The sequence below is a fragment of the Plasmodium cynomolgi genome, chromosome 13 (genome assembly GCF_000321355.1).
Source record: "Plasmodium cynomolgi strain B DNA, chromosome 13, whole genome shotgun sequence".
In the NCBI taxonomy this organism is placed as follows: domain Eukaryota; phylum Apicomplexa; class Aconoidasida; order Haemosporida; family Plasmodiidae; genus Plasmodium; species Plasmodium cynomolgi.
Genome location: NC_020406.1, coordinates 1,767,172 through 1,781,727, shown reverse-complemented (window position 1 = coordinate 1,781,727; position 14,556 = coordinate 1,767,172). Strand labels below are relative to the sequence as shown.

General features: G+C 43.0%; 5 protein-coding genes across 5 annotated transcripts; 2 read left to right on the top strand and 3 right to left on the bottom strand.

The window, feature by feature from the left end:
• Positions 1 to 478: 478 nt before the first annotated feature.
• PCYB_134780 (hypothetical protein) lies at positions 479 to 2,276 on the bottom strand (the record flags this gene model as incomplete). The annotated part of the gene is made up of 2 exons (XM_004224503.1): positions 479 to 534; positions 692 to 2,276. The coding sequence occupies 2 exons, from the start codon at positions 2,274 to 2,276 to the stop codon at positions 479 to 481; spliced, it is 1,641 nt and encodes a 546-aa protein (XP_004224551.1).
• A 1,732-nt stretch (positions 2,277 to 4,008) lies between these two features.
• Positions 4,009 to 6,929, top strand: PCYB_134770 (oxidoreductase aldo/keto reductase domain containing protein; the record flags this gene model as incomplete). Its single annotated transcript, XM_004224502.1, has 2 exons — positions 4,009 to 4,029; positions 4,371 to 6,929. The coding sequence occupies 2 exons, from the start codon at positions 4,009 to 4,011 to the stop codon at positions 6,927 to 6,929; spliced, it is 2,580 nt and encodes an 859-aa protein (XP_004224550.1).
• Positions 6,930 to 7,446: 517 nt separating this feature from the next.
• PCYB_134760 (hypothetical protein) lies at positions 7,447 to 8,681 on the bottom strand (the record flags this gene model as incomplete). The annotated part of the gene is made up of 3 exons (XM_004224501.1): positions 8,411 to 8,681; positions 7,797 to 8,253; positions 7,447 to 7,593 (listed from the first exon to the last, which is right to left on the bottom strand). Coding segments are annotated over exons 1-3 (654 nt in total), but the record flags the coding sequence as incomplete, so codon positions are not given.
• Positions 8,682 to 10,640: 1,959 nt separating this feature from the next.
• PCYB_134750 (DNA-damage inducible protein) lies at positions 10,641 to 11,821 on the top strand (the record flags this gene model as incomplete). Its single annotated transcript, XM_004224500.1, has 1 exon — positions 10,641 to 11,821. A coding segment is annotated over one exon (1,181 nt), but the record flags the coding sequence as incomplete, so codon positions are not given.
• Positions 11,822 to 13,141: 1,320 nt separating this feature from the next.
• Positions 13,142 to 14,320, bottom strand: PCYB_134740 (hypothetical protein; the record flags this gene model as incomplete). The annotated part of the gene is made up of 3 exons (XM_004224499.1): positions 13,142 to 13,543; positions 13,763 to 13,899; positions 14,074 to 14,320. Coding segments are annotated over 3 exons (783 nt in total), but the record flags the coding sequence as incomplete, so codon positions are not given.
• Positions 14,321 to 14,556: the final 236 nt, after the last annotated feature.

Genomic DNA, 14,556 nt, shown 5'->3' with positions numbered 1-14,556 from the left:
GTGCAAAATTTGTTTTTTGTTTTTTCTTAGAGTATGAAAACTTCTGCTCGTGCAGTTGGGCAAAAGTGATGAAACGGGGATAGAAATAAATACGCTCCACTGGGAACGCTTAAACAAAAATGGGAAATTAAATTAACAAGTAAAAGAAATCCATAGAACTGCTAATACCAACGCCGTGAACGTTGTTATGCGCTTTTGAACCTACACGACATGCGCGCTCTTACATATATTTACGCAGCAGAGGCATAAATTTGCAGAGGACCATGCGGGGCGCACTTCCTTCCCGTTCCTCTATGCGGCACAAAAGTGCCGGGCGGTAACAATTTTAAAGTGAAGGAGAAACACGTCAAAGGGTTAAAAAAAATTGCGACAAAATGGAAATTACGACAAAATGGAAAAAAGGCAGCTTTGCGAAGGCGCATAAAATGAAGCCACACGTGGGCGACACCCCGGTACACAGCAAATGGAGAGTTTCCCCCTAATAGATGTCATCCTCTATTGTGGTGTGCTTCCAGTAATTTATTAATCCGATATCTAAAAATGGGGGGAAGAAAAAATAATGTGGCTTAGCAGGGGGTGGGGGTGGGTTGTTAAAGGGTGACTTGCTGAGGGGGGAAACCTCACATCGCCCGAACTGCCTCGAAGCAGAGCAACCGCTTAGCAGTCAAGGGAGGCATGAATTCTACATTACCCATTTGTTGTGCGCCGTCAAAGAAGGCATGGCAATCAAGGGTGACCACCTCTCCAACCAACTGCCCACGATCTGTTAATTTGATCTGATGCAAATGGCCCGCACTTCTATCGACAAAAAGTATACACTCATCCCCACCAACTGATAAAAGGATGAAAGATAAAACCTCCTGTTGAAGCGGAAAAAATGAAATTTCTTCCTTGTTAAAAGTTAACAAATGGTTGCCATCTTTATTTAACGTTAGGGGGATGATTAACATTCCTTTCAAATTTTCGGCAGTGGCGTAGATTGTCCTAGTACTTTCCTTAAAAATCAACGTGTTGATAACAAATTTATATTTTTTCAGATGGGGAGAACTGCTAAACGGCTGCTTGAACTCTGTCAGTTTGCACAAAAAGGAGGAGTCAAAATAGATCGTGTCGATAACTTCCTTCGTCTTAATGTCCCACATGTGGAGGTAGCAATCCGCGGCGGCAGAACAAAAGGTTTTAGAATTTATCAAAACGAGGGAAGTAATAAATAATTTGTGATTTAAATAAAAGTTGTATATTTTGTTTATTTTTTTATTTTTCACAATTCTGATTTTTTCATCTCGGTCTCCTATTATTAAAAAGTTGCTGTCGTAATGTAACGATATGACTGCAGAGTTGCACGTGAGGATTGGGTACATCAACGTTTCGCTTTGGAAGCACTTGGAGTAGTGGCGCTCCAGCTTTTCCTTCACCTGGGCGAGCTTGCCTTCCTCGCGGGGGCGCGCCTCACAGGGAAGCGGTTTGCCGGACTGCCCTTCGTCACCTCCCGAGTGACTCCCTTCCGTGTGTCCCCCTTTCGCGTGACCGCCGTCCGCTTTATCTTCTTCTTCATCTTCCTCCTCATCCTCCTCTTCCCCCTGAAGCATGCGCTCGAAATTATTCATGAAAAACAAATCCTCGTCCTTTTCCTGAATGTCGTTAAGCGCATCCTGCAGGTAGCTCAATTTGGTGGTGCAGCTCGAGTGGCTCGTCGTTGGGACATCCCCCCTCGTTGGGACATCCTCCCTCGTTGGAATTTCCCCCTTCGTTGGGACATCCTCCCTTGTTGGGATATCCCCCCTCGTTGAGGATTCCCCCATGGCGGGGGGCCCCTGCATCACCAAATTGAGGTCAAACAAGTACACGTCTCCATACTTATCAATAAAAATTATTTCGAACTTCTTGTCTTCCTGCTGTACATATTTTAAAAAGTACGCCTTCACGATTTTTTTCTTATGCACAATTTTGTGGCACACGGACCAGTTCTCATCATAAATCACTATAATTTTATCATCACCAGTTGTCAAGAAATATATTTTATTTCCATTTTTATTAACATCTAATGATCTAATAGCATTTTGATGCTCATCGATTTTTTTCACAAATTTTTTTTCCTTCAGGGAATAAAATATCAGACTGCTACCATAAGCGTAGATGACCTGGTCGTTGTGCAATAGTATTGGCGAGTTGGCGATGCTTGGGTAAATGTACTTTCTTTCCTGTTCGTCTAGGGGATTCTCATTTGCTTCGTTCTCCGTGGGGGTAGACCGGCTTCCATATTTTCGCTTTCTCATTTTAAAGCAGTGCTCTAATGTTATAGGTGGAGATTCCGTCCGGGGGGATTATTACTTGCCATGCGTGAAAGGATACCACTTGGGGTTGTGTGCCTTTTTGCGCATGCTCACTGGAGGAGGGGGGTATGACCTATACGCCCTGCTGCTGCTTCGGTGGGTAGCCCTTCCAATTAATGCTTTAGCCTAAAGCTAGGAAGGAGACCTCTATGGCCTAACTTCCAAAACACGAGTGGGATAAACAAAAGGGAAAAGTAGAGCGAGGTATTATTCACCACATAAGGAACACTTTTTTTTTTTTTTTTCCGTTGGCTACCGTATTAAGAACTACGTGGTAATTTTCGCAGGAATAGGCAAAATAATTAGCTACAAATATGTTTTGTACTTCCAAGTTGGGTTAAAAAAAAAAAAAAAATTGCCAGGGGAGTTCCTCAAAAGATGTGCTTTCTCTTTCTGTGAATACATTTTTGTGATAAACGTGGGCAACATTTGTACAAGCTTGCATCTATGTATATATATGTAGGCAAATATCCGAAGGTTTCTTTTTTTTTCTCTGCTCTCCCTAGATGTTCGCAGAAAAGCTGCGCATAAGGTGAACATGCAATTATTTTCCTTAATTTTTTTTTTTTTTTCCTCGATTTTCTTGCTTAACAAGGAGCTTTTCCGCTCATTCGCTCCGCTCGCTGCAAGTCCTTCCTCTTTGTAATAAATTTATTCTGAATGCTGTTGGGACCATTCTGGCTATATTTCCCCATTCTGCACTCCTCAAAATGGTAACTTTTTTTTTTTTTTTTTTTTTTTTCCACGCGCTAGGTCAAATTGAAAAAAAAAAAAAAAAGGCAACACTAACTGGAGCTTACTAAATTTGGAGAAGTCTTCACAAGAGCAGCGAAACCTTTGGCTCATTTGTGGCTAAACGTAAAAAGAAAGGGAAGAGATAAAGCAGGAATAACCCACATACCATTCTTCTCACGATACCTTCACGATAACTAATTTTTCAAGATGAAATTGAAGGAACAGGGCGAGTGCGCGGGGAAGATATACCGATGCATGTGCCGAACGGTGTTCCACAAATAGGAGGACAAGCATATGCCTGAGCGTGAAATCACGGAAGGTATAAATGTGCACAAGTACGTACACACATATGTGTACTTGTGTGTACTTGTGTGTACTTGTGTGTGCTTATGTGTGCATGTGTGTGCTTGTGGGAGCGCCCTAGTCGCTTTGCACCCCCGAACATCTCCACCCACCAACCTGACAGTTATGAAAACGAAAAGGACCTCATTCGTAGCTATTTGCGCATGGTTCCTTATCGAGACGTTTTCCTCTGTGCGAAAGAAAAGAATTCCCAGCACATCATATTATCCAACAGACAAACGCACGCGTGACGTTAAAATCGTTTCAGGGAGGAATAAATTTGTGAAGATAAAATTTCCAGACAAGGGTTCGGCTCCTCATGATAGACGACTTCCCTACCTTTTTCTCAACGGACATGTTATTACTTATGTGCATTTAGGGGGACCACGAAAGAAGCATCAATCTAATGTGGATGCATCACTTCGAGGCTACCTTGCTAGAGGAAACGTGCGGGCCACAAAGTTATGCGTGAGGAGGAGGAAAAACGTAGGCAATACCGCTGAACAACCGGGAAGCATAGAAAAGGATGAAGTGGTAAAGGGAAAAGTAAGGGCCCGTCGGGGAAGGAAAAAAAGGGAGGAAAGCCTCCCTATGGAGAATGAAAGCGGTGGTGCAGCGGGTGAGGACACATCCACCTGTGAAGGGGTAGAAGAGGAGGGGGAGAAAGTGAGGGCGGCTAAAGGGCAAGCAAAGGGGGAAAGCAAAAAGGGGGAAAAAGGGAGCACAAAAAAGGGTACTAAAGAGATCACCAAAAAGGGTACCAAAGAGATGACAAAAAAGGGTACCAAAGAGATGACAAAAAAGGGTGCTAAAGAGATCACAAAAAAGGGTACCAAAGAGGTCACAAAAAAGGGTACCAAAGAGATCGCTAAAAGGGGTGCCAGAAAGATCGCTAAAAGGGACACAAACGGGGGAGAAGCCCCGCAGGGAGAACCCCTTCACCGAACCGCCACCCCGGAGGAGTCCAGTGAAGACCAGTTTGACGACAACGAGGCGGTCGAATATTTTGAGGACGAGTTTGCCATGGAAGACGAAAAAGGGAAAAGCGCAGCGCGGGAGAATAAGGGACGCAAGAGGGGAAGTCAAAAGGGAGTCAAATCAATCGACACGAAAGAGGAAGGAAAGGAGGACAATTCACAGGATGATATCGCTCCAAAACAGCAGGAGGACCCCCTTGCCGAGCAGGAAAAACTGGAGAGGGAACGCAAAATCGAGTTCATCAAAAGGGTAGAATATATGCTCCAGGAAGACGAAAAAAATGAAAAGCTGTACGAAGAGAGAGAAGACATTGAAAAAATGCGGTTCGGAGAAAAGCCACCCCCAGGAAGCCAAGAACTCATGGAGACGATTTTAAAAAATGTGCACACAGAGAAGCCGACCGAAGTACCAAATTCCTCAACTCAAAAGGAGAAATACGATCTGAGGAAAAAACACCTTTTTTACGAACTGCTCCGAATTAGCAACTCCAACAGTTTCCACACACACAAAATATACACCCACGCCGATTTGATATATGGAATGAAGTACAGAAAGTTGGGAGAAAGCAACCTGTGTGTAAGTGAGCTTTGTATAGGCACCAACATGTACGAAAATGAGAACTTCATCAGCAAAGACGATGTGAATGTACTGCTGAACATGGCATTTTACGAATATGGAATAAATTTTTTTGATATTTGTGAATATGACCCATTTCCACATGACCCCGTCAGCTACAAAAAGGGGAAAAATAAAAACATGAAATTATTCCTCAAAGATAAGAAAAGAGAAAACATCATCATAAATTTACGAATGTGTTCCTCAAGAAATGTGGACAAAATTACCCATGGAGAATATTACCTAAGTTGGATTATGGAAGATCTGAAGGATGACACTCCTACCTTTTACAACATAGAAGAAAGACTAGATAAAATTCTGAAAAATTTAAATACCAATTATGTGGACATTTTAACCATTGATATGCCTGAGCGGTACATACCAAATGGTGCAAAAGGGGAAGACACTTACGTATGGGGGTTTGAAAATTTGAGTTCCTCACAGGATATACAAAATGGAAAAAACGTAATGTCGATAGAAGAACAGTTTGACATTTTGGAGAAGTTAATTCTCAAAGGGAAGGTACGACATATTGCTGTTTCGAACGAATCTGTTTGGGGAATATACCAGTGGTGTAGTTTGGCAAAAAAAAAAAAAAAAAAATTTATGAAAATTGTGTGTACACAGAATTTGTACAATTTGTTACACAGAAATGAGGTGGAATCATCCGGTCTTGTAGAAATGATGTTGCGAGAAAATTTTAATGTACCGCTTGTTCCTTATGGTTTGCTAGCTGGGGGAATACTAACAGGGAAGTATTTAGATCCAGAGAGGTATCACACTATGGGACCGGACACCATCCTGGGGGATGAACAGCTCGATCACGACTTGGATGACTCTAAAGGGAACAAAGCCGAGGATTACGGATATTTATCTTACGGCCCAAGGAATGGCCGATGTAATAAGTACCCCTATCTGTACAAATCACACAGATGTGTGTGGGCTCAAGATGCGACAGGCGAATACATGAAGTTAGCTAGATCGCACGGCATGTCCCTAGCCCAGCTAAGCTTAAGCTTCGTTTATAGTAGACCATTTGTTGCTTCCTCCATAATTGGCCCCAGAACCATAGGCCAGTTAAAAGATTCCGTCCTCACACTTAACTATCCATTGTATCAACACACAGAGTGGGATTTGCATGAAATTTTCCTACGATATAGAGGATGCACCATGGATGGAAATACAATTCTTAATAGTCTTAAGGACCCAAACAAAACTAGCCAAACGGCTTTCTACAAAAGTGCAAACATCCCTATACTGAGTGGAGGGTCCCATTGGAATAATTACCCCCTCCCATTTTTTAACAAAAGGTATGAATACACTGATATGAAGGAAGAACACGATCGCATAAAATCCACCTTTGGATTGAATGACGAACCAAATGATTCAAATTTCATCAGCTCCCGGATATGGGTCGAAAGGGAAAAAAAAAAAGGAGAATACTTCGCCCTAAAAGAAAGCAAACTCTTCGAATGGGACAAATACAAAATATACAAAGGAGTAATGACCAAATTAAGTAACAAAGAAAAGTACCTATATGATACCTCCGACTTCCATTTCTACTATAAGGGTAACAACATTTCGGTGGTCCCTACCGATGAGGAAATTTCGAACTTTTATGAAAACCGGGAAAAGGTGAAGAAGGTCATCAGCCAAACCATAAATGACTGCCAAGAGCTGTATCAGTATCAAGAACAGTTGGGCCAGGAAATGCCGGACATTTTTAACAACCTCAACATCGACCTGATTTATAAACAGCTGTTGAACAGGCACAACATTAACCCCTTGGATAAGGACGAACTGAATTCCATATACCAGTACATCAAGCTGACTCCTGCGGAGTTAAAGACGGAGGATTTCTGGTACATCTACAAGTACAACCCGCTCGACACGTCCTTTGCCTTCCGCACGGGAACCGAGCCGTGAGCGGGGAGAGCCAGCACGCAGGGTGTCTTGGCTAATACCGACGGGGAGCAACTATTGCAGGGGAGGCTCTTCTGTGTTTCTCGGAAGAGGCTCCCCCAATTTTGTCCACTCCCAGACCGTAGTCGAACGAGGGGACTACTTGGCTGCCCCTACCCAGTGGACCCCTTTTCCCATTGTCATTTTTATCAGGAGGGCGATGGCGCCCCCCTTAAAAGGCTGCTCCTTCCGTTCTATACTTTCCCTTTTTTTAGTGACAAATTTTATTCAGTTATTATTTTTTCCATGCACCCCTTTGGTTATGCATTTCCGTTTCGAGTTGCGTCTTTTTAATTTTTTTTTTTTTTTTTTTTTTTTCATATGCGACGTTCGGCGCGTGTATCGCTATGATGTAGGAAGTTACACTGATAGTCGAACGGTGGGGGCAGTCAAGCGGTGGGAACCGCTCCAACTGCAATTCGCGTGCTTGGCAAATCTGTAACAACTAACCTGCCCATTGTGGAAGCCCACTTCAGCAACCTATAAACGCGTTTTCTTAGCATAAACGACGGCACATGAGTACTTCTCCAGGGGGAAGCCACCACCCCCCGAGTTGACTTGTTCTATTTCTTCTTCGCTTAGGGGGGACGTGCACATGTCGGGGGGTAAATCGATTACGTCGTTATATCTGCGTGCATTGGAGAGGGAGGCGGTGCGATGGGTGCAATGGCATCTATGTAGAGGTACGCACAGTGGGAAAATGATGAACAGGGAGGCACATGCGTACGCACAATGATACACATATAAATATACAATTACATATATATATACATACATATATGTATATATATATTTTTTTCTCTTTTTGGTGACCCCTTCCACCCCACTTACATCACTACCGAGTCAGGGTCGTGCTTGTTCCTTTTCCTCAAGTGGGCGGTTTTCTTATCCGATTCTCTTCCACAGCTCTGTGTATGGGTTGGGATATTTTCACCCAAGTGGGTACTCCCTACGTTTCCGCCAACTTCGCATTCGGTGATTATCCCCTCGTGGGTTACGCCTACCGCAGCGCTCATTTCCACATGGGACTCTTCCCCTTCATCAGATTCATCCTCATCATTGTCATTCAAAACTAATTTGTCGCTTTCTTCATCACTCTGGTAATCCTCAGAATTGAGTCCGTTTAGTTGTACGTTTGAAGAAGTTGACAGGGCACCCCTCTCTTGACTCATAAAATGATTCACATGTGTCTTCCCTACGAACTGCTTGTTCACGCTAGTGAGGCCCCTTAGGCAGTACAAAAAAGGGACTCCCCTCTTCTGGAACGATTTTACACTTGGGCCATTGTCTACACGTGGTTAAGGTGGGAGAAACATCCAGTTGTGAGAAAAAAGAATGATGAACATGTAACATCACAGAAGAAGAAAAAATGAGACTAGTGGGACAAAAATGTAGTGCAACGTAATGTTGGGAATGCTGCTATATTGTTTCTTTTTAATAGTAACATGATGCTAGGAGGTGCCAAGAGCAACTGCGGATGCTGATGCGGAATGCCATCTCTGGAGGCGAACGGGACGCACAAGTATAAGGGGAGTATACATGTATGCTTGGCTATAGGCCCATACTAGAGGTGACATAAAAAATTAACCCTCTTTTTATAACATCACGGTTATTTAAATTGTTCCTTATTTTTATAACACTTTTCACCAATTTTGCAAAATGTGTTAAGTGGTACTTCGAAAAAGTGTACCTACAAAATTGCAGCAATTGTGTACTCTTCAAATTTGAATTTTTTTTTTTTTTTTTTTTTTTTTTTGGGTTGGGAAGGAGGCAGTGTTATGGCGAAGGTTTTTTTTAAATTAAAATTCATTTCCCTTTTGGAACCTACTGCGTGTTGCACTCTTCTTGTGGGGGCAAACGAGCCGCATGCGAATATTATTCTACAAGGAGTAAACTTGCACATGCATAATGGCAGGTTGAACCAATCCAGGGGCTCAATCCCGAAGGGGCATATAACCCCCACACACACGCTTATTCACGGACATGTTTTCCCCTTTTTCGCCTTCACAAAATGCACACAAGTATTGCAAATTTTTGGAGGGCTTTCAAATGACGAAAACAAATATTGTTAAGCAAAGGACCTTCATCACAATTTTGTCACCTTTCTTTGTCACCCCTTTTACGCACTTATCACCGTTCCGTTGGAAAGCGGCAGAGCTGAATGATCTGCACGACGTCGTGCTTTGTTCAAAAGGGTTACCCCCGGGTGAAGTGCCAAGAGGGGTTCTGCCTGAGGCATAAAATATGCTTATCTGCACATATACCTCTATGTATACATTCCTCTCTTATGTCAAATCCGCTTTTTTTTTTTTGACACCGGGGTGGTGGTTGGGTGTTATAGACCCCCTTCTGCTCTCTCACCTGAGCAGGCCACCCACCAGATGTTCCTCTACACAGAGACCCAAAAAAACGGCATGCGAGAGGCACATTTGTGGTAACCACCCTCTGCGGACAGTGCATAGAACGCTTTAATATAATCTCCCAGCGAAAGGGTCATGTTATTCAAAAGGTGAGGTTAATAAATGGGTTATGTCTCGAGATCCAGTGTTCCTCCTACCACATGCTAGTGATTTACATGCGAAAGTGCACAGTTGTATGCACCTTCGGTACGCACCTTCCGTGTGCACCTTCCATACGCACGCGTGTTCCCCATGCAGGAACGTCCTTCCCCAAAGGTATTCTCTCTCCCACGAAGATACCACTTGCACGGGGGGGCACCCTCCATCCATACACCCAACGTTGTTCCATGTGCAAATGCATACTGCAAAAAAAAAAAAAAAAAAAAAAAAAAAATCCCCCCCTCATGTTAAAAGTGTGACATTAACAAGTGGGAAAATAAAATTGAGGAAGAATTTCTTCATTTTTTTATTCCTTCAAAATTTATACTGAAACATTTGCACTTCCATTGGATTTCAAAATTTTAGAAAACACTGCGTTCACGTCATGGTTGAAAATTCCTGCATGAAAAAGAACGGGGAAAAAAAAGGAGAGTTTGCGAAACAAAACTTCGTTGAACGTGGCCCTATTTGATTGTTTTTTATTTCTTGCTACATATTTTACGTCACGTTATTTTTTTTATTTTGTGCCATTCTCGCGTTTTGTGTTTTTTCCTGTATTTTCCTTGTATTTTCCCAGTATTTTTGTTTTCGTTTCGTTTTCCTTTCGTTTGCCTTTCGTTTTCGTTTCCCCTCGCATTCACCTTTGTTTTTGTTTTTCCCCGCGTTTCACATCGAGCATACGTCGCCCCCCCCCCGCCACACAGCTGTGCAGCCATAAAATCCAACTTTTCTTCAAGCGAAAAAATTGACATATGCGCGCAGGCGAGCAGTTCCAAAGTGCACACATGTGAAGGGTATGCTTCCCATGTAACGCGTCCACTGTACCCTCCACGCCGCTACCTTTTCTCTTTCCGCGTAAGGTATCCGCATAGCGCGCGCTGTGTTTTTACCTCCCTGGGTACCCCTGTACGGCAGCTCGTTCGTCGTTCCATCGCTTTGTCTCTTCGTCGAAGGTTCCTTGTGGCAGTGGCGCGCGGGTTACCCCTTTTTGCAAAACGGAGGTTCACCCGCTTGTGCGCAGCAGGGAGGCCCCAGTTTGTATCACCACAGTTTCTACTTACAAACCGCGCTTCCACCTACATCACCGCTTCTACCTACACCACCGCTGGTCCCCAGAATGGTCTTCATCACCATCTCCGACGACAGCAAGATCATAACCAGCCTGGACGTGCACGAAGACACGGAAATTTTCACCATCATCAACATTATCGAAAATGACTTCGAGCTAAATATGAACGAAAACGAATTGACATACAACGGGGCCCCCTTGAACAAGTTCGACACGGTGAAGAAGCTGAACATAAATGAAGGGGACCTGCTCTTTGTGAGGAAGAAGTTGAGTCTGGATTTGATGCCCCAAGGGAATTCTAGCACTCAGGCACAAATGGCAGCAGCAGGAGTAGGGGCGCCTTCCACCTCCACAGGGACTGGAATCGCGCCCAGTGGTGGTAGCGGCATGAACGCAAACAGTTTTAACAACGCGGGAGGAATAAACAATGCAGCGTTTAATGCACTGATGGAGCATTTCCGCACCGTTCAAGAAAACGAATACATAAAAAAAGAAACCGAAATTTTACTAAACTTAAAAAATGACAGAGCGAGGATGGGTGTCCTACAATTACAAGACAAACAATTGTATGATGCTATAAATAGCCAAAATGTAGAAGAAGTAAAAAAATTTGTAAAAGAAAAATTGGAAAATGAAAAAAAAGAGAAAGAAAGAGAACAACGTATGTACGAAAATGCATTGAAAGATCCACTCTCAGAAGATGCACAAAAATACATTTATGAAAATATTTACAAAAATCAAATAAACTCAAACTTGGCATTAGCTCAGGAACATTTCCCAGAAGCATTTGGGGTTGTTTACATGTTATACATTCCTGTTGAAATAAATAAAAATGTGGTGCATGCTTTTGTGGATTCGGGGGCGCAGTCAAGTATCATGTCCAAGCAGTGTGCAGAAAAATGCAACATTTTGAGATTAATGGATAGGAGATTTACAGGAATTGCCAAAGGAGTTGGTACCAAATCCATTTTGGGGAAAATACACATGGTCGACATTAAAATTGGAAACTATTTCTACGCCGTTTCGTTAACCATTATTGATGAGTATGACATTGATTTTATATTCGGCTTGGATTTGTTGAGGAGACACCAGTGCCAGATCGACTTGAAGAAAAATGCCCTCGTTATTGAGGATAATGAAATTCCATTCTTGCCGGAGAAGGACATCATTGCGAATTCATCCCACAGCATTGACTTCGATGCCACGAAGGAGTCTACGGGGGGGGCTTAGTTAGGGAGTGGTTAAGAAGCGAGTCGAAGATTCCCACCCTTCTCCCCGTGTATGCACCTTTACCCATTTGCATAATTTGTATAAGCTTTTTTTTTTTTTTCCCCACGCCTGAGCTAAACTTCCCCATCTCAAATTTCGCTTTCCAAAGAGTGTACCAGCAGAGGACCTTCAATTTTGCGTGATGCCACCATTTGGTACCCCTGAAGAATGCCTACCCCCCCCGCTTGGTCAACCTTCTTGTGTGTAACCAATCAAGAGCCGTTTTTTTTTTTTATATACGCATGGAAAGCGCCCCCCAAAACTCTAACATGTAGGATGAAAAAACAGTTTTCGAGGAGAAGCTCTCCTACCTCTCGTTGGCACTGCACGTGGGTGAAATTTGTTACGCACACAATGGAGGTTAACTCATTTGAAGGAGGCAAACCGTTTGATGTTTTGATTACCCATCTATATACGCATGTATGAATGCACATGTGTGCTACTTAATTATTTTATTTATTTTTTTTTTTCCCATTTAAACTTATTGCCCGTTCCGCTGCTCCTCGAGGCAACTCCATGCAAGTAAAAAAAAAAAATTATCATTCCGTGGTAAACCGGATTATTACTGCCAAAGGGGACACCCATGTTGATTTTACAGATCATGGGAAAGGGCCTCAAAAACGAAAAGTGCGATTCTGTTCACCTGTCTGCGTGTATCGACATCACTTCGTTTCACCGCATGCACTTTCGTGGAGCGTGGGGAGTCCCATATTTTCACCTCCACTACGAAGTCGCAATGCGTGGAATGCCCCAAATAAAATGATTTAAACGATCACACGCGGGAAGGAAACAATGGATTGCCTTTCAAGTGTAAATCCACAAGGAAACCACTTAGCTGAGAGCTTAAAAAGAAAAACATATAACTTTTGACAACTTTTCTTTTTCGTTTTTATGTTAACAGGTGAATAAAAATGCGCAAAGAAAAAAAAAAAAAAAAAAATTGAAATTCATAAAAAATTATTTCACAATGATAAACAAAAACTTAACAGCATACAAAAAAATATTTTTTACGAATTTAATCGGGTTTCCTCTCATACGCGTATGGCGGGGTGTTCGCGCTTTTCTTAACTGTATGCATTTCTTTGTTCGCAGCCGGTGTGTGCGTTGACTGTGTTGGCTGTGTTGCCAACTTGCTGAAGTGTGCGTATGAGCATTATGTATGCCGAGGGAAACACACGCATATAATGAGGGTGGGAGGGGAAGGGACATCGTCGTCATTATGTTCCGCCCAGATAAACACACGCAGGGAACGAACTCATCCGTTACAGTTACGTTTCCTCACAAGTAAGTCACGGGACCATTTATCCACTCCAAAAATTCTCTTTCATTTATGGAACATTTCTGGTGCTCATCTAGGGCATTGAAAATGATAAATAAATCCAAGAAGTCAAAATATATATATCCATTTGTGTGATCTGAACACATCCTATTGAATTCTTCAAATTGCATTCCGTGGTCTGGATCTGCTACACTATATTTTCTGTAACAATCAATGTAGGCTCCTTTCGATACCAGCTTGATCGTCTTTTTTAATTTTTCCAATCTTAATGATTTTCTTAATGCGATTAAAAAGCCAACTACGGCAACTCCCAGGATAAAGCTACTGAATAGGACGACCCAGAACGATCTAAAGAAGGTAACTTTTTTCGAGTGCGGCCATAGGTTCAAACACGACATCGATCCTGCAAGGGGGGGAGGGGCATTCGTGCCCAATGAGCGAACTCGTTTGTAGTGTTCATATCGAGGGTTTAGGAAATGCGAATAAGCTGTGGAAGCAGAGAATACGCAACGGTGGTAGAGGCATGTCGGGGGCACTATCTCCCCTTAAGAAGCATGTGACTATGCCGCTTTCGCCTCTTTCGCCTATTTCGCCGCTTTCCCCTCTTTCGCCGCTTTCTTACCTAAAAAGAAGAACCAAACTGCCTTCCCCGTCAACCTCGTTAAAAATTTTATGTACTTCCTTATCATAATCCTATGCTTTGCGGCCCATCTTGGCGTTCCCGGGATGTCCAAAATCATCATGATAAGCCCCATGGTTCTGTAAAAGGGAGAAATGCAAATGGGAGGTATAGGGAGAAGCACATTGCGAGCTGGTTGTAGACATGAAGCCTTTTCCCCAAAGGGGCCCTCAAATCCGTGCACTCTCAAAAAGGATACGATTCGATCTCTTCCAATGCCACACACCCAGTGCCACTCGCCAAGGGTTACTTACATTAAAAAGGTGGAGACCACAAAATTGGTGAAGTAAAAATATCTTAACGATTCCAGTAATGATATTGTGCCACAAAAAACAGTCATTACTCCCGAGGAAAAGAATAACGTTTGGTACCTCACATTTAATTTCATCAAAGTATTTTCAATGGTTTCTCCTCCCTTTTCCACCTTCTCGGCGATGTGTGCCCCGTTGGTTTCATCTTCTCTATCTTTGCTGTTCAATAGGCCTTGGTATTCTTCAATTTAGGGAAAAAAGGGGGAGGGAAGCGGTGGAAGTGGCGCGTTTTCATGCGTTGCAATGTGCCGCTAGGCAAAATGGTGAGGTTCGCCGCAAAAGCGAAAACGGCGCGACGGTAGAAGCATACTCATCACGCCACGGGGGGGGGAATTCTGTGCAGGAAAAACCTATTCAAAGCTCCCTACTGAATATTGCCCCCCCCTCAATTATTATAGGGTACATCAAAAAGACCCTCTCCGAGTG